At 42.4% G+C, this 19,657-nt stretch overlaps 1 protein-coding gene across 4 annotated transcripts in view; it reads right to left on the bottom strand.

Annotated features, from left to right (window-relative positions):
• ZZEF1 (zinc finger ZZ-type and EF-hand domain containing 1) overlaps window positions 1-19,657 on the bottom strand; it is a 100,235-nt gene that overhangs the window by 48,833 nt on the left and 31,745 nt on the right. For 2 of the 4 annotated variants that reach the window (XM_033089457.1, XM_033089459.1), the window contains exons 10-25: window positions 16,842-16,933; window positions 16,316-16,464; window positions 12,508-12,619; window positions 11,251-11,466; window positions 10,063-10,163; window positions 9,354-9,523; window positions 8,590-8,723; window positions 7,905-7,975; window positions 6,820-6,934; window positions 5,899-6,058; window positions 4,966-5,087; window positions 4,736-4,858; window positions 3,679-3,845; window positions 3,514-3,595; window positions 2,475-2,676; window positions 1,350-1,498 (exon numbers count right to left, since the gene is read on the bottom strand). In XM_033089457.1, the coding sequence (XP_032945348.1) occupies window positions 1,350-1,498; window positions 2,475-2,676; window positions 3,514-3,595; window positions 3,679-3,845; window positions 4,736-4,858; window positions 4,966-5,087; window positions 5,899-6,058; window positions 6,820-6,934; window positions 7,905-7,975; window positions 8,590-8,723; window positions 9,354-9,523; window positions 10,063-10,163; window positions 11,251-11,466; window positions 12,508-12,619; window positions 16,316-16,464; window positions 16,842-16,933 (2,165 nt within the window). The remainder of the gene's footprint in view (window positions 1-1,349; window positions 1,499-2,474; window positions 2,677-3,513; window positions 3,596-3,678; window positions 3,846-4,735; window positions 4,859-4,965; window positions 5,088-5,898; window positions 6,059-6,819; window positions 6,935-7,904; window positions 7,976-8,589; window positions 8,724-9,353; window positions 9,524-10,062; window positions 10,164-11,250; window positions 11,467-12,507; window positions 12,620-16,315; window positions 16,465-16,841; window positions 16,934-19,657) is intronic. The other 2 variants (XM_033089460.1, XM_033089458.1) reach the window with 1 other exon arrangement.

Here is a 19,657-nt window from a genome sequence, read left to right as displayed (position 1 = left end):
GGGCAGGTTTGGCCCTGAGGAACACAACCATTAGCAGAAGTTACGAGTCAGTGGGGAGACTGACCTGGCCTGAAGTCTCAGCTGGGGAGTGGTGGGAACTAGAGTCAGATAGGTAAGGTGAAAGGAGACTGGAGAGAGCCTTGACTGTCACACTGAGGAGTCTAGACTTCACCCTGTGGGCAATGGGGAGCCATTAATGGTGCTCGGCAGTGGAATGACAAGATAATGCAGTGATTAAAACAAAAAAAACTTGGTAGGTAGCAATGTAACAATGCAAGTGCAAGATGAGGGCCTGGAGAAAGACGGAGACAGAGGGAACGGAAAGAGAAGAACACCACCAGGAAGAATCCATAGGGCTTGCAGCTGACTGGATAGGAAAGGAGGGGTAAGGTGGGAAAAAGGTGAAGCGGGGCAACAGTGGCTCAGTGCCCAGGCCAACAGTGATGGTAACAGGAGTGAGCAGGTGCGGGGGGGCGGGGGGCAGCCTGGTTTTACACTTCTGAGTGAAAGGGAGTCCAAACACTGAAATGGAAACGCCTAACAGGAAGATGGAGCACCATGACTGGAGCCTGGGAGAAGAGACAGGACTGCAAACTGACATTGAGGATTATCCACACAGATGTTACAGTGGAAGAGAGGAGAGAAGGAAAAGTGTGGGTGGGTTGTGGGAAAGGAGAGAAAGCCTGAATTAAGCCTACTGTTTAGAGGAGAGATAAGAGAGGTCAATAAAGGATGCTGATGGAGTGGTTAGATGTAAGAGAAGACAGTGGACTATCATGGAATCAAAAGAAGAGAGGGTCTGAAGAAACCAAATTTAACAGAGAGGTAAAGAAGAAGAAACGCTGAGGAAGAGTCCCTGGATTCAGCAATTAACTACTGAAAACCTTGGAGGTGGGGTGAGGAGAGAAGAAGTAGAGCAGAGACAGAGGGAAGGAGAGATGGAAAAGAGACAGCAGGCAAACTTGTTCAGTTTTTTAAGTATCGTAAGCCTATATCATGTGCTACCATTTCATGGAGAACAAAAAGTACAGTATATATCATTTACTCTCAAGCTTGACTCAAGGCACCAGAAATAGATTCAACTTGTTTAATAACTCCACAAAGAGAGATCTACTGAGCAACGACTGTATTTCACTGAGTAGACAGCCAATCAATATTTTTCAATGCCCATTACACACTGGCCCTTGTGGTACACAGCGGGGACACTAAATGAACGAGAGAGAGTTTCTGCCTTTAAAGAGATGACAGCTTAGTGGGGGTGATTAGATATAAACACAAATGTTTATAAGGTAACAAATATTAGTAAACATTTCCCATTCCAAATAGAAAGACGAGAGAAGAGTAAATACCTCCTTACTATCCTGGTGTGGATGAGTGGGCCAGCTTGCTTCTGATGCCAACTCTGGACTTATTTGGTGCCGAAAGACGGGTTTCCACAAGGGGGAGTTTAGGACTAAAGCCATTTTTGCCTGAGGTACTGCCATGTTACCTCCTAACTCTGGAAAGAGAAGAAGGCTTATGAGAGAGAGCTCTATTTTTTTGCTTAATACACTGAGAGTCTTTGAACTAATGAAGAAAAGGTTTTAAAAAAACTGGTCAATATTAAGACGGAGCGAATTCGCCCACCTTTACCAGAATGCAATTGTGAACTTCATGAAAACATACCCCAGATGAACCCAAACCATAAGGAAGTCCTGAAATGCTGCCATTCTGCGGAATAGCTTCAGCTACAAGGAATCTCGGACATGGCTAATCGGTATAGTACGCTGAAAAGAGAATGTGAACCACCGCTAAGATATAACAGGAGAGCCTTTAGGAACGTTTAACGGGGAAATGTCAACTTTTGTAAATTTAAATTTTGTAAAAAATAATAATTAAATACCCCCCATATATTATGTTTATGAATAGACGTAGGAAAAAGACTAGGTGGAAATAAATTAAAATGTTAACAATAGTAACTCTGGGTGTTAGGATGAAGGATGGCTTTTCTACATTATGCAATTTTTCTATGACATTTTACTTTTAAAATCAGAAAAACTCAAGATGATATTGAAATAAAATACACTAGCAAGTTTTACTCTGTAGTATAATTCTTGTTTCCTGGATGAATTTAGTAACAAAGTTGAAGAAACCATTTTAAGACAAAATTCACATTCATATATTTACATATTTACATAAACAGCCACATAGTTAAATGATATACAATTAATATATTCTATATTTTTGCCGTCTTCCTGGCGTATACCAAAATTCACTTACGAACAAAAAGGATGACAACGCTGCTGAAAACCCGCTCCCTCCCCAGTGTCAAGTGGACAGACACTGCCTTCTGGTTTAGTGTCAAGGAAACTGAAAGGTAATTCTAGCAATACCACTGCTCTGCCATTATGTGGAGACAACCTAATGAGCGAGAGTACCACCTGGCTCTTCAATGTGGCTGTCGCAAGGAGGGGAGGAACAGTATGTGGACTTACGATGGACGGACTTGAGAGCCATACACTGGGAAGCGAGGCGTCCCATCAGCCGGGAAATGAGGAGCTGTAAATCCAAGCCCCAGGACACGGCAACGTCGGGCAGGCCATAGGCAGTGACAGTGAATTTGTAGCCCCACTCATTGTTACTGCTGTCAGAGTGAAAGAGAAATTGTAGCCGAGGACCAGCCTTAAAGGTCACTTTCTAGAAACAAACAAAAAAGTCATGTGGTCAAACAGATTTGAGAAGGCAGCATGCCAGTAATAAGCTTGTTCTTCACGAGTCACAAAAAATCTAAATTCAAAATTGGTCTATAGTCTCACCATTATATCTTATCACCCCTACCAAAACTTTCCTGAAGGAGAAATATACAGCGGGGTGACTGACATAGAAAATTCACAACTGTATCACACGAAGAAGCAAAGGTGGCAGGAAACGGATGGACAGTTTTCTAGACCACAAATGCCCATCTGCCCATCTACTCAGCCAGAGCTCACGCTCACCCACTCCTTTGCTCCCACGCAAGACCACTGACAGCAGAGGGAAGCCCACCGTCTGAAGCAGCACCGACCCTCCCCGCCCCAGAGATCCTGCAGACCTACGTAAGTGTGAGGTGGACTCGGCTTTCACTACCAGGGTCTGGCCCCTCCTGGACCCCTCAGACCCTTCTTGCTAAGGATTATGGACAATGTGATATAAACCAGGGGTTGGCAAACTTTTCCTACGAAGAAGTAGACGGTAAATTATTCTACTTTCTGGGGCATACAGTCTGTTGCGATCACTCAAGTCTGCCATTGCAGTGTCAAGGCAGCTATAGATGATACACCAACAATGGGAATGGCCGTGTTCCAAAAAACCTTTATTTACAAAACAGGTGAGAGGTTGTAGTTTACTGAAATCTGATATAAACCCTTCCTTTTACAAACTGTAACGTAAATGCTTCCCTTCAAAGATCATACATCTATTACCCCCTGAGGGCTGACAAAAGGAGAAGAACTGATGCAGAAGTAGGCATTTTATCTTTTTTCTGAGGCCACTCACCTTGGGCCATTTATCGGTGCCAACTTTTGTGTCATAGCGTGTTTTCCCACCTCTAGTGTCGGTAAATTCCAGATAATCATACCTGTGAAAGTACAATCTCTATCACTTTCCTTCTCTCATTTTTGATCCATTATTTCTTGGGAAAGAAGAACGTCTGAGTCTTACCTTTTCTCAGTTTCACATCGTTCATCAAATTCCACTTCAAAATAGGTTGCCCCCGGGCTAACAAAGACAGACACCTCATGGCAATTATTTTCATAGTTGTGGGCAGACTCCTTAGTCCACGTATGTAACACCACGGGCCGTTCCTGTTGCCAAGTCTCGACATCCAGCTTTGCAAACAAATGAGTCAAGAAAGAAAGGTCTCCATCACTTTACATCCAGCCATGCGCAGGAAACTGTGTGCCTACATCTGACCATGATCTGTGGAGGGATATCCGTGCTCCAAACGACATCCCTCCACGTATCATCCCACAGGCTAAAACCAGACCTGATATTCCCATCTACACTACAGATCAACAGACACTTAGCAGTCAGCAGATAGACAGGTGGTTTTTTCCTGCCCCCTAGTAACTCTGTGATTAGCTTTTACTTTCTAACTATGACACAACTATTTCTTACAAATCGCTACTAGCATAAATTTCCAGTGGAAAAAACAGAGTTAGGAATATAAAGACCCTAAATTCCTGTTTGGGACTGTGGCAAATCTGAGCCCATCCATTCTTCTCCCTCTTTTTTTTCTTCAGTGTTTGCTTTTTTCCCCTTTAAAATAGGCTTTTTAATATATTCCCTTTCTATTGCCACAGAATTGTTGCACGACGGAAACAAGATAGTGCAAAAAGTTTGTGCCCTGTGAGGTTAAGTGAGGGAGAACTTCTTTTAAATCCTAACCCTTCTAATCTGCCTTGCAACATACATTTTCTCTTCTAGACTTCAATCTGGTTATTCACTTACATGGTTTTTGTATCACCTGATGTGCTATAAAATGATGAAATGAATCTGTGCACAGCTGCCTCTGTGTCACCTTTCTAATGCTGACCACGCCAAATCAACTCAGATTGGCATTTACCCATTGGCAAAACCATTGATAAAATACAGAGGGGCCCTTCCAGAACCAATTCATCTGTGCAGATCTGTACTGCTCATAGTATGTTTCACTAAGTATGGTCACACTGCTCCTAAGAGTGGATACACAGCAGGTCCAAGTGCCAGCTCGAGTTACCTTATTCAATCCGCCTTCAGGGTCACTGCACAGCTTCTTCAACAGCTCCGTTAGCGTACTGAACTCTCTCAAGAGTGTGCAGTGGGAAATGTCTAAAGTGCAGAAGTCCAGCAGAAAGATTACCTAATGGGAGATGAACAAAGCACTCAGCGACCACCTCAGACTCTGCCTGGGGGTGCAGGTCACCAACCCCCTCCCACTCTTTACAAATGGCTGCCACTTTGTCTTACCAGTTGACGAGCTGCCATTGAAAACACTGAATTACATAATTTTTCTACTATGGTTTTCCCACTATACTGTGCCAAAAGCGATTCCAAAATCACTCTCATGCTTGCCAGAAACTGTTCGACATCTACCAAAACATAAAGAAAATAATTAATATTTTATACAGTAGAAATATCACTTGCTTGGTCATCAAGAGCAAAGCTGGGGAAAGAATTACATATCAGAAAGACCACGAGACCATGAGATGTCATATAAATGCTTTCCTCTGGGCGTGAAAAGCTGCAAATCTCCGTAAAAGATTACTGTCAAAGTGACTGATTCATTATATTGTTTTGCCTTTGCTACTTTTCAATGAGGTGGAGATGTCACTTTCGTAAGTGTAGTTACATGGCTGACTGGCTCCGCTGCCAATCTCTCCTTTCTGTTTGTTTACAATGGGCCTATCATTAGGTGTGCCATCCAGTGGGACAAGCTTTACATGGCAAGGTTCAACAGTGTAAGCATTTTTGTTATAGCTGCCGAAATGCAGTTTGATGGAACTGAATTGTGCACATAGGATTTCTCAGAACCTGCTGAGTTACATATAATTTTCTGTGGTTTTACGGGACCTGAATCTGAGTATTTTCAGCAATCAGCAAAGGTCACAGTCGTGCTCACATACCTTAGACTTTAAGACTTTCCTTTTTGATGACTTGATTAAAACAATGAAGACAGACTCTACTGAGGAGTGCGGTATGACTGTACTCAACCCTACACTAAAAATTCTCAGGCATACTACCGCATTCAAACAAGAAACTTTGGGCAAAAAGAAAAATCTGATTTGTATCAAGAAAAGAAAGCCATATGCACACTCGATAAATGAGGTTCTAAAGAAATGAGTACTTACACAGAGTCAAAACCCAAACACCTGTTTTCATGGCTTTTGTTCAGAAACTCACATTTTTCAATAAGGTCAACGGCAAGGTCTTTGGCTCCAGAGTCTGAGCTCTTCAGCTGCAGGTAGCACCAGGAGAGCAGGCTGCCTTGGACGGACCAGAACAGGGAGAAGAGCACAGAGCCCACCTCCCCTTGGGCCCCACTCAGCATCAACAGCTCACACTACAAGGGAGGAGACAAAGAGGAAGTGTTCACAACAAGGCCATTCACAGCTGTCACTGGCAAAAAAAATTCTAGGGAAGTGGGAATGGTCACCAAGGAGCTTTCAACCAGAAGTGACTAAGAAAGACAGTATTATGAAACCTCCTTTTGCCCTCAGCTTTTCAGAACCTTTACAAATGGTGTTTCCTCCATAAGGTTCCTTCTACCCTGCAGGAACCTTACCCCACCAATTACCTTTTCTCTTCGGCTCCTTCCCCTGATCCTTCAGTCAAATCTCTCCCACTTTAAAAAACAATTCTTCATCCCTCGATGGCTTTCTAACCATCACCTTTATTCTCTGAAGTTTCTCTCAAGAGTCACCTGACCTCCAGGGATAACCTCTTGCATGTAAGAACCATAAGATATGTTCACATCGTAACTGCCATGTAATTGCAGTTACTGGAAACCCAACTATTCCTCCAAAGCAAAACGGATAAATAAATTGTGGCATATTCACACAGGGAGTATTGTGCCCATGCACCAATATGGATGAATCGCAAAAACGCTGCTGAGTGGGGAAAAGTCTGTCACAAAAGTGTCCCCTCAGTCATTTGCAGAAGCAGCTAGCTGGCTGATTAGGAGCCAAGGCAGGCCGGGAACCCTTTATACTCTAAGGGTCACGGGGACAAAGCTCCCTTCGTACTGTAAATGAGGGCTAAAGGGGAGGGCAGCGACTGCTGTATCACATGCTCCTAAAAGCACAGGGAGCATCCATCAGTTACCTCGCGGGCAGCAACAGAGAGGAGAGTGCTCATGACCGCCAGCACTTCGCCGATGTTCATGCTGTCCAGGTCACCTTTCTCAGGGAGAAGGAGAAGGCCGCCTGGATCCTTATCACTGAAAGAACACAAATGAATCATAACACCTTATTTCAGGAAGGGGATTTTCATGCTCCTTTTACCTTAAAAGGATCAAAAAAAGAAACTAGCAAGATTTCAGTGTCGGTTCTATGGGTTGTGAGGGAGGAGTTGGGGTTGGGGAAAAAGCCATGGTCCCAGCTAGGTCTGTGTCACTGTCTGTCCACATGTCCTTATGTAAGCCCAGGCCCATAAATCCTCAAGTCCTTAGAAGAGATCCCGAGAAATAAATCTGATGAATAAATCACCTTTACCATCAATAGGAAATACACTCATCTCACGACTGCTAACTTGACAACCAGACTAATTATTCTCAGTGTCTTCAAATATTCCTCCTATGACAGCCCTGGCCTCCTTCACCATCCTTGATAGTTGATTCTGAATACATTTTATAGAGCCCTCTAAGTCTGGCATCCACACTAAGTATAGAGTGACTTGCAGACAGTAGCTTGGGCTATTGGTTTCCTTCCTCCCTCCCTCAATAGTCTACACCACCAATAATGCAACCTCCAGGCCCATTAGCTTCTTAGGTAGTCAGAGCATGCAAAAATCTCTAAGTCATGCCCTCCCAGCACATTTCTTTTGCTGAACTATCATTCTGTGCTTTGGCAGATGGGTTTTAATGTAATGGGGTTTTAACAGGACCCCAAACTCAACTTCAGTTTTTATCTTCAAAAATCACTTCAAAATTGAAGTGTCCGAAGAGATCCTTAATGGGTTCAACTCTAAATTGTCTTATAATGACTGGGACTTGCATGAAGCTCTTGACAGGACTGTCCCACCACTATTTCAGACACTCCTGTGACTGCTGATCTCTCCCTCCAGAAACTTGGGACGAGCAGAGGGAAGTACCTGGTTACTCCAAAGCACATGGAAAGAAGGGCTAGTTCAAGGAAATAACTTTGCAAAGATCTGAGATATTGGACAATTGAAAAGAATTAAAAACTTACCTAAAATATGTGCATAGTGAGCGGAAAGTGAGCTGCAGAGACTGCTTATGCTCCTGCTCGGTGACGTTCTTCTGGAAAACAAGAAACTGCACATTCAGAAAACCTATTCCATGACATTCCAGCGACCTAGAGCAACATGAAATGCCTCCGCCCACTATTTCCAAGCATGAGGAAAGCTGGGCTTGGCAGGCGATCTCACGGTGCCCAACTAAGACCTGGCCTAGTGCTATGAGGGAGCGGAGCCCTCCGTCTCAACAGAAAATGGCAGGTTTACTTTTGTTCACTGCCAAATGTTTAAGACGACGACCCCCAAAAGATGTATGACACTTTGTACACCTGAAACTAATAAAGTTAAAATTAATTTTTAAAAAGATGCTTAATCTGAAAAAAAATGCTGTTATCTAGTTTTGTTGGTCAAACTCTTATTACTAATTCTATTAGTTGCTTCTCTACATAGGCAATAAAAAATAATCTATAACCATACCATTCATAAATGATTATTTGTTTTATTCTTTTCTATTGTTATATTGAAATTTTCTTTTCCCGGTTCTACAGCACTGGTTAGGACCTCTAATACAGCTGGAAAAACGGAAACTGATAAGATATTCAGAGAAAACAAAGACTAATAAATTTTATCTCAATACACTTCAGGAGTAGAAGCCATACTTTTAACGTAAATAATTACCATCATGGTGAAGAGATGGTTCCGCCGGGTCTGTCGGTCGGGAAAAAAGATGGCAGCTCCATTGAGAAGGGTATTCCTGACTTCTTGTTTTAATATTTCCATGGACACAGAGTCTCCATCCACCCTATCCACCACTGATAAAAATGAAAAATGGAATCAACTTTAATATAGTCCAACTATTCACTTACTCTGCGTGTGTGTATTATATACATCTGCATTAACTAGCCTATAAACTAACTACTCTCCATTTTGTAGTTAATATTAGAGCAAAGATATACTTCTGTAGAGACTAGGTAGTATAAGAAAATTATTTTTGCTTATTTACATTGAACTAAAATAAAGACTTTAAGTACCAGTTTTAATTTCATTATTTCCCTGTGCTTTTGAGATATAATTTGGCAAAGACTTAAAAATAACCTCGGATAGTCACCTGTGTTTTATTCTCAATTTCTCATTACAATCTTTCCCCCTCAATCTATCAACCTCATCCCAGTGTCTTAGCTGAAGTAAAGCTTAGAGTGTGATAACAATTTCTCTCAATGTAACACAACTGTGTATCAGAAACCAGGAGGAAGGTGTCGATGAGGGAATAAATCCTGAACTCAAAATAATGACTCGAAAGAGGATCAAAGGAAACACTACTTTTCCAAAGAAGCGATGCCTTTCCTGGGCTTGCATGGTCACAGGGAACCCCTGTTCTCTACAGCAAGAGGCCCTGCGGGACACAGTGCAGGGTCACATGAAAGAAAAAGCCCAGTCCCTACCATCACATAAGTGTGTGTAGAGCTCCTTGGCGGCCTCCACCCCTCGAAGGCTCTGGCGTGGAGCCTTCTCATCCTCAGACGCAGCGGGTGTGTCTCCCTGCAGCACCCAGAAGCAGCTTTGGAGGAGCTGCAGAAGCAGGGTTTGGGCACAGACGCATTCTTCCCTTGGGCTACAGAAAAACAAAGCACATCAGAGAGCAAAAAGGCAAGTTGCTTTTACCCTCCAAAGCCCAACAGCTGCCTACAAAGGACTCTCTCTAGGTGTCAGGCTCAGTGAAAGAATGCCAAGAGAAGCAGAAAGGTGGAAGGGAAAGAACACTGTCCTGGGGAAGGTCTGACTGCCCACCGTGGGGCAAGGAAAGGTATTACTGATCCTGTTCCTTCATCTGTAAAATAAGGATCTTGCTATAATACTTGACCCGCTCATCCCACAAGGTTGTAATGATAATCAAATGAGAAAATGTTTGTGAAAACACTGCCTAACAAAGTGGTTTATAGAAATGTGTAATTTATATAAAATACTGTTTTGTTCATTTTTATTTCTAGATGTTCTTTTCTATAATAGCCAAATATTTCAAATCAGAACAATATAAACTAACAGAAAGTAAAAAAAAAAAACTTGAAGAAAACAATTATCCATTTAGAATGGCAAAACTCAATGTCTTCAGTTATGTTTATGATTATCACCTTATAACAAATTCTGACCTACTTTTGCTTTAATTTACTGTAAAAATTCCAGAAGATCTGCAAATCAAGACCCGTGAAGTCCAGAAAAGATTTATATTTTAAGCCGCTTTCCTTCTGCTGCACCTAAAAAATGATAAAGACAACAAAAAATAAAATAAAATGCATTTAGAGAAATATCATAATGGCTCATTTACTTATCATTGTAAATGGATGAGATGGCTCCATATGGGTAAAATTCCCAGATAACTGGTGCATACTCTTAACTACTGAAAGTATGTGAACAACTATTTTTGGTGTGAAACTTTCTAAAATGTTTGTGCGTGTGTGCGCATGTGTGTGTGCGCGCGCGCGCGCACACACACACACACACACACACAAAATCCATGAAGGCTCCCTGACTTCATAAACACCACACCCGGAGCATAAGTGAGTCTTTATTTGATGACTCGTGTCCAGGACCATAATGCAGTGTGTTTTGCTGCCTGCCCGCATGCAGCTAAAAGGGCAACTTTGTTATAAATGCTCCTGCTATTCCTAAGCATCTCCCTTTCACATGCTATTTTCTGCTGTGATCGGAGAGCTTGAATAACAAAGACCAAACAAAATGTACGTAAGTTGAGTCACCAGCCTCTGAATGTGCCCTGAAGCAGAATAAAGGTCAAGGGTGAGGCCTCCACTGAATTCCTGAGATAAGCCATGTTCTCTACAGTGACGCCGCAAGAAGCTGCCTCTGAGTGAGTTGTCACTGTGTTTTTACTAGTGACTGAAGAAGTCAGTATCAAAAACCCAAATGATTTCAAATCCTGACATTACTTTGGTACTTTTAGTAAACAAGTAGAATTCGCCTACACTTCAGGAATAATTCTTCTAGTCTTAGAGAAGACAGAAATCCCCCCTACTTGCTTTGATTCCCCAATCTACCACTGGCAACCGCAGCTGGGGATCTATCTGTAAGATCCGTCCGTAGGTCTGTTCCAGGAAACCTCACAGTGATGGCCATATGCCACTTAGTCTCACTGCCTGATGCCCTCAGTGCCCACCTCACTCCCCTGGCCTTCCCACACCACCACAGGAGCACACAATGCCTGCAGCACTCGTTCACACGGCATGGCTTCGGCAGGGCCAGGTTTCACTGGCTCGTGTTCATTTCCCCGACCACTGTCATTTCTTTTCCCAAAGGCGCGAGGTCTAACGACTGAGGAAACACTACCAGGTCATGGGCGAGCTGCTGGATGAACTGCAGGGTCCTGAGGAGCAGCGTGGCCCCACAGACACGCTCCTCCGCATCCTTTCTGCAGTGAGCGCAGATGGCGCTCTGTTCTGCTTCTGTCCTCGAGGGCCGCAGGTACCCACTGATGCTCAGGCCTTGAACTCCCAGGCGCTCGGCCGAGTCCTGACGGGTGCAGAGGAACTTCACCATCAAATACTGGAAAGCACAAGGGAGATGTAAGGAGAAGAACTCAGAAGCCCTGGATACTGACGAAAGGGCTACCTGGGAAGGTCCCCCTGACTTTAATAATTTATTAGGTACCCGTGTACCCAGCACTAGGGACACAAAATGTTAGTCCAGCGTCTATAGCAAACCGAAAAAAGCTGAATACAAATGCTGAATGAAGTCAAGTTATGGAAAAGAGCACAGTAAGAGGAATGATATTACTGCCTCTTTAAGGCAAAAATAGGTTAAGACAGGAAGAAGGAGAGAAGGAGTTTTGCTCTGTGGCACAGTCATTTTGAAACAGAAGTCAGATACATGGTGAAAACAGCCAATGAATGCCCTAAGGAATCATCTCAAAGCCCCCAACTGATACATGCAACCCAGGTGCTGGGAGCCCAAGACATGGCCTTATCTGCTCAAAGCTAAGGTCATTTTCAAAGCCGAGCTTCTGTGCAAACTCTCTGCTTACAGTGAAAGCTCCTTTGTTGAGAACCTTTCAGAATCCACTACTCAGCTGCATAAATATTTACTGAGTATCTACTACATATGAGACCCAAAGATAGTTCTTATTTCTCTATTTGAGCTTAACTAAGATTTACACCAGAAGTTAAAAAAAATGAAGTAGCCAGATAATCACTGTTTCTTCCATAGCCACGGAAACACATCCCTCTTGCTCTTACGCCTGTGTCCTTGCCGTTCTGTCAGCCTGAGATGCCCTTTGCCACACATCTTAGCCTGGCTAAAGACGGCGGCTTCCTCAACTTTCAACACTGGGCATCACACCGTCTTTCCTGGGAAGCCTTCCTGAGGGCTCCAGGCCTGCACATCCCTTTATCACAGCCCACATCACAGTGTCTCATACATCCGAGTCTCCCACTAGACAGTGAACTGCTTGAGGGTCACCTCCATGTCGACTCACCTCCAGGGTGCCCGTGCTAGCACAGGGCCGGTACACAATAACACCCAATCAACACTTACAGGGTAACAGGAGGGGAGGCGAATACATGAAGCCCACAACTTAGTAATGCTTACTCTGGCAACCCTACACTGCTGCAACTTGACATCTGCTTCATCCCACTCTTCTTCCAGCTCAAACCAGCCAACAGGGTCATCCTCTCCAAGGTCATCAGATGAGCAACCAATCCTGTAAACACAAGAGTAATCACAAACATTTTCCCATTTCTGAACTTCTCAAGGGTCCAAATAATAAGCAGGCATCTAACTGGCATTTGACTTGTACATATGGCCTGGCAGTTAACAATCAAGGAGGGTGTGGCACTTGGTGCTCCTCTGAACACATGGGGTAGTTGGTGATAATTCCCTCCCCATTTCTCAGCCTCCTCATCTGTGACATGGAAACTATTGTTAGTCCCAAATATAGTCTGGGAACTAAAGACAAAGTCTACTTCTCTAAATAACTGGCTTATCTGAAGAATGAGACATGAAGTCATGGCGTCTTAGATGAGCTACTCAGTAATAAGGTACAGTAATAATAATGCAACAGCTGGTGTGTGTTTCTGAAAGATCCAAAGGAGAGGCAGGTACAGTTTTCTTTCCCTGGCTAATGTATGTGTGACCAGCCTGACGTCTGGGCCACTTGCAACAACTGAAGGGTAAAAACGGAGGACCTTTCAGATCCTGGAGCTCCAAAAAGGGAAAACTTCAGTCTTCATATGCCTCAGTGTGTGTTCCTATTCCTTAAGAAAAGCATTTCAGCCTCAAGGCTGAAGTAACACCACTGTGTGTCACTTCTTTTTAAAAACTGGATATTTGAATGGTACTCCCTTTTCAGGAACTAAATAACTAAGAAGGAGAAGAAAGCAGTCTTTTCAAGATACTACCATGATTCCCCAAAAATAAGACCTCACCGGAAAATAAGCCCTAGCATGATTTTTCAGGATGACATCCCCTGAACGTAAGCTCTTATGCGTCTTTTGGAGCAAAAATTAAAATAAGACCTGGTCTTATTTTCAGGGAAACACGGTATTTAGTTTGTGATACCATAACAAGCTAGCATCAGGTGTACTCTGGATGGATAAGCAAAGCAAACTCAGGGATTTATGGCAAGAAGAGGAAGAAGACAAAGGACCCAGAGTAGGTTCTGTAACAGTGAGAGAAAAAAAGTTCTCTTCTTAACATAAGTCTTCTTAGCATAAACCTTTCACAATATAGTTAACCCTTAAACCAACGGGACAGGTGGTATTCTGTCTTAGTCCAAAACCATCAATGAGTTTCATCAATATTGTGTGTTTGATGATATTTTAATTCACTCTTGGGGAGTCATCAAGGAAATCTTTAAGATACAGAGAGCTGGAAGGTGTCAGAGAAGAGAGAGAGGCGACCTCATCCACTGTACCACACAGCAGGCAAAGTAGAGAAAAGAAAGCCGAGTATTAGTCCTCTTACATATGCACAACCACCAAACCAATCCTGGATAGTGCTGACTGACCAATGTCTGACCAGAGGGACAGAAAAAAAAAAAGGCAAAAAGACAGGCGCAAGTACATTATTTTGATTTCCAAACTGGAAAGGGACTGATAATATGTAGGTCATCCAAAACAGGATTTCAGAGTAGTTCAGGCTGAAACCAGAAGGTGAAATCAGCAAGGGAGTAGCGAATAGGCCTGCATTTAGATTAAAAGGAAATCATCCTACATAAGAAGTAAAAGCTCTTGTTTGATAGCAGGTGAAGGGAAAAAGACCTATTTAAATGTCCAAGAGTGGGATGTAGCTGCTTAAAAGCAAATATTATCTCTAATTATTAAAAAAGAAAAACTTATTTTATAAAGGAGTCTATGTGTGATGGGAGGGAGACCTTGGCAGTGAGAGAGATTTGTTCCTTTTCATTTGGAGGGCTGGAATTAAGACCACGGAGGTAAAATTCCAACTGAACACATTCTACTTACTGAAGGCAGTGAGTTCTCCATCATTAAACGTATTCTAGAGAGGCTGGATGACCATTTGTCAGGGATGTCACCAAAGGAAGTCCAGCAGAGAGAGGGGGTTATTCTAGATCCTTGCTATTCCAAGTGTGGTTGGTGGGTGGGACTCAGCTGTACATTAAAACTTAGCAGTACAGTACTAGATGACAGTTAAAGGCTTTTGTTAACTCTAGCACCCCACTACCTGGGAAATACAGTAGCGAAAACAGCAAGTCTAGGGTTCAGCTCCATGAGTTTTAACACACTACTAGTAATAAGGGGGCCACCAATGACCTCTGCAGCTAAATCCAACAGGTCCACTCCTAGACTTTACCTTATTGATTCGTAGGTAACAGTCGACACCTCTGCCCACTCCCTATTTCTTTAAACTTGGCTTCATGATGACATATCCCTGGGTTTCCTGTTGCTTCTCTAGCCATTTTTCTCAGCGTCCTCCTCTCTGCTGCCCCTTAAATGCTGGTGTCTCTCAGCATGTTGACCTAAGGTCTCGTCTCTTCCCAGCCCACATACCCTTACTAATTCAGCACAAACATCTCTTCCAGGCTCCTGACCTGTTCATCCAACTAGCTATCGGGTATCTCACAGGTTTACTAGAACATCCAATTCAACAGCACCAAACTGAGCTCCCCACCTTCCCCACAAACCTGTTTTTTCCTGAGATATTGTCTATCTCAGAGGAAGGCACTACCAATCTCAGAGGAAGGCACTACCAATGTCCCCACCAGCCCAGGCCAACCCAGGGCTCACTGATACCTAAGCTTTCTTCCCTCTCCTGCTCTACATTTGGTCACTCTCAGGTCCTGCTCCTTCCACCTTCTAGTTGTCTCTAAAATCAGCTTACATCTCTCCATCGCTGCTGTTGCTGCCCTAGTTGAGATCACACGCCTCTGGCTTCCTAGGTGACAGTGACAGCGTCCTCCATTTCATCCTGTCTCCATGTTTGCTCTACTCCAATCCACGCTACACACAGCATGATCCAGACCAGTGCTTCTAAAACACACACCTGATCTCCTTCTTCTTAGAACTCCTCAACAAGGCACTCCACCCCCTCCCTGCCCTCACCCTCGCCACGGCTTTAAGGATAAAGTCTAAACTCTGAAACAGAGACAAGGAGACCTTTAATGACCTGGCTTCTTCCTGGCTCTCCAGTGTAATCTCTCACCACTCTCCACCTCACAATCTACCTCAGCAATATGGGATCTGTCAGTCCTTAAAGATGCCATACTCACCTCTGAGTTCTCAAATCTGCTCTTCTCTTTGCTCAGGACATTCTCCTTCCACTTCTTCGAGTGGTTAGGTACCTCTAACTCATCCCTTAGTTCGCACCGTAAGCATCACTTCCTTCAGGAAGCCTTCCCTGATCAGGTCAGGTGCTCTGCCCTGTGCTCCCAGAACACCCTGCCTCTCCTACCTAGTATTCATTCTGTGATGCTACAAGTTTTATCCTGTCTTCTGAGCTATGCAGGAAGCCCATACAGCAGGGACTGTGACAATTTGCTCATTACAGTATCTTCAGTGCTTAGCATGAGGCCTAGCACATAGTAGGTGCTTAATAAACATTTTCAATAAAAGCGTGACTAGGAGGAGGGAGGCTGGGGCATGGGTGAATTTCCCAAGGGCTCGGTAACACTGAAGACCTTAGGCTGCCCACAAGTCAGGCATGTGCGTATCATTACCCAACGATCTTGAAGATGCATACGGTCACAGAGGGGACCAGGTAAGAATCTATGCACAAATTAGAATACACATCTTCACATATGCTGTTAGAAGCAATGAATGTTCACGGCCACTGAGGATGGGTTAGTGGCACCTTTTCTATAAAGACAAGAAAGCATATTTCACCAATAAGAGAACATATACAATTTTATTAATCACAAAGGTTTTTGTCTGCTCCTTACCTGCTTTTTAGAAATTGCTTAAATTCCTGAAGCTTCCATTTGTCATATTTTTCAAACCGTTTGAAGTGTTCTTCTGCATGAAATTTATCAGAAGATGAATTATAGGCGAACACCAACCCACACTGAGCACCAATGCCACCACGTCGAACCTGGAAACAGAGGTCTAGATAAAGCACATGAAAGGCGCAAAGTTCCGTGGCTGGCTGGTTTCCAAATAATAAGGTTAAATTCAAATAGCTTAAAGCAAAATCAAACCAAAGAAACGATCTTTCAAATACAGTAAGTCCTGGAAAAGTAATAAAGCTGCTTCCCAAGAAATGATTCCTTACCTTTCTTAATCCTTGTATTCACACCATTCACAGATTTAACAATCTATTCACCTTTGTGTCCCTGTCCTCTGCTATAGGCTTGACACAGAATAGTCATTAAATGTTCAATGAAAAACCAATGACCCAGACCTCTGCAATGTAATCCTACATTTAAAAACAGCAGCAATATTGCTAACAGAAGGTACCATGAAAATTACCATAATTCTGATCTGTGTAACTTGGAAGGCAGATTCAGTTCCTGTAGAAAAAATAGTACTTGCTCTGGTTTTTCCCGTCTCCGTAAGAAAACCTGCAAAAAGGAAAAACTAAAGTTAGGATGACTGACTCATTTGTTATAACCCTAAGGATTACGATCAACAAAAACAAACCATATCCTTTGAGACAGGGAGTAACTAGCTTATCTGTACTTTCATGAAAATTGAAAAAAGATTTCCTCTGTACAGATACAACGCCAGTGATAAACCCCGAGGTAACAGATCACTGGCCAGGGACAACTTTCTCAGGACTTATTTGTCTCAACCACATAGGCAGCCCTGCTCTGAAGTAACAACATAGAAATAAAAAAATTTATAGATTGTGCCATTAATTCAAAGAAACAAAAAACTGGACAATCAATCATCTTTCTGAGCCATTCCTAAAACCATGCCTGATGTTGGACTGGGCTGACAAAGGCAAGCAGGCTTAGAGGCTTGGGAGCAGGATTAGACAGCTTCTAGAACATTCTGTCAGCAAAGATTGTGAAATACTTTGCCATGGGAAAAAAAGACTGCTGAGTGTTCTGTATAGTACACTCTGGGCTATCTCCACCTTTATTATCTCTGAGCTATTTTACAGCTCTATAAATTGTAGACTGACTAACAACAGTAATGCAAACAATTCTTGTCCACACGTCCACACACACAAAACAACTGCGTTCTATGGAAACACCGCTGATCATGCCTTATGAGTACTGACCAATTTTGTTTCTGTTTATAGATTTGTGTCATCATTCTTATTGGCCTATGTGTATTTTATGAATTATGTTTGTAATATCTTTCTTACTGGTTCTTTCACTAATTAATGAGATAAAAGGCTTGAAATGTGTTCATTTTATATTTGCATGAGACTCACAGTTTACCTTTGTTGTTGCTGTTAATTATCCTTTGATAATTCACAGAAATGTCTGCTGTTAGACCCAAGGCTGCCTTTGTCTTTCAAACCCCTGTAAATGATAGAGCTCACACATTTGCTCAAGTTAGCACTAACCAATCATTCTTCCTGGGATACTGAATTGTTCTCAACCATTCTGCCTTATCAAGATGAAAAGACTAACACCAATTTCATGCTTCTTATTTCATTATACTGAGTTCAATAAAACAAAAATTTGTGAAGTGGAATCTACGTAAGACAATATGCAAAATTTGTCGCCAAAACCAAAAAAATGGAATCCAAAGGAACCTTTACTAAATCACAGAGAGCAGCTATTATATGATCTAGTTCTATCAAATAGTAAGTAATTCTGTCAACAATGTTAAGAAACCATATAGCCAAAAAAAACCCCACAATTCCACTACATAGTAATACTAATCTGTATTGGTTATGGAACTGTCACTTTCCCAGGGGTCTGGATGCATCTGTCTAATGAAATTTATTATAAAGGCTGAAATATTGCCTAGAAATTAACTGATTAATCAGCACTTTTAATTAGTCTTGAAGTAGCTGAAGCAATAATTTAAGTCAAAAGAATCAGACAGACTTTTACAATAACACTGTCACCAAATACGCATGTAAGCATTTTTAAGGCCTAGATAGATCGATAAATAAAATAAAGCTTAAAAAGGAAATAAATAAAACTGTTGATTCCTTTTCTTGGTTTAAAAAAAAAAAAAAGCCAGCTCATGTGTCTAATTGTGATATTTTATAGCTACATTTATTTGACATCATGACCCCTGACCAATTTATTCTCTTAAAATGACAGGGGAAAAAATGACCAATCATACACTTAAAGAATATAATAACTCTACCCCTTCAATTCTATTGGCAGCACCCTGTATTCCTTTAAAACAGCAGACCAGTGGCCACAGTTCACAGGAAGGTTAGCCCTCTGGGTTATTAGTGTTTCAGTTCCCTGGCAGCCTATGCAGCAAGCGGCACTCGTCCCAAACTGGTACTTCCCTGCGGTTGGGGAACTTGAAGTGGACCAGTGAAAAGAGCTTTTCCCCTTATAAGGGGAAGACACAAACCATTCCTCAAAACCCCACAGCTCTGGCTGTGAGGACGTTCCACTGCCCCACCTATTCTCAGGCTCAGTTTTTGTAAGAGAGCAAGAGTACCAAAGCCTACTCTGAGTTACAAGGCACAGACACTGATGGTTGTGGAGGGAGCGGCCAGGAGAAACTGAGTCTTCTCCCCATATCCATTTACATACAACAAAAATAACAAATCCACAAACTTTGACTAGTGTACAAAATCCATCCATCCCAGGGAGGAGAGATGGGCAGAGAAGACACAAGGAGAATAACAACGTATTCAGATCAGACCAGGCAGAGAGCTGGCAAATGTACCTAATAGCTGCAGAAAACCTGTGGTCCTTCCCAGCTTACAATAGTGCTAAAAATCCATATGCTGATCTTTAAAACAGTGAAAATACTCTGTATAACATAATGATGAATATATGTCATTATAAATTTGTTCAAACTCACATCACGTACACCGCCAAGAGTGAACCCTATGGACTTTGCGTGGCCATGCTGTGTCAGTGGAGGTTCATCCACTCTGGTGAGTGACATGGACAACAGGGGACATTACGTACGTGTCGGGGCAGACGGTATATGGGAAATCTCTATACCTTCCTCTGATTTTGTGGTAAACCTAAATAAAACTCCTCAAAAAAACCCCAAAATCTTTACAAAAGAAGAACAGATGGGAGACATGATTTCAAATGGTTATAAAAGTAAAATAATAATAATAACAATAATATAAAGCAGAGGATTCTCAGTGACTGATGAAGAGTATTAAAAATAAATCTATATAT

Source organism: Rhinolophus ferrumequinum, chromosome 21 (assembly GCF_004115265.2).
Source record: "Rhinolophus ferrumequinum isolate MPI-CBG mRhiFer1 chromosome 21, mRhiFer1_v1.p, whole genome shotgun sequence".
NCBI classification, from domain to species: domain Eukaryota; kingdom Metazoa; phylum Chordata; class Mammalia; order Chiroptera; family Rhinolophidae; genus Rhinolophus; species Rhinolophus ferrumequinum.
Note: the sequence above shows the minus strand (reverse complement) of the source record. Positions and strands in the feature narration are given on the sequence as shown.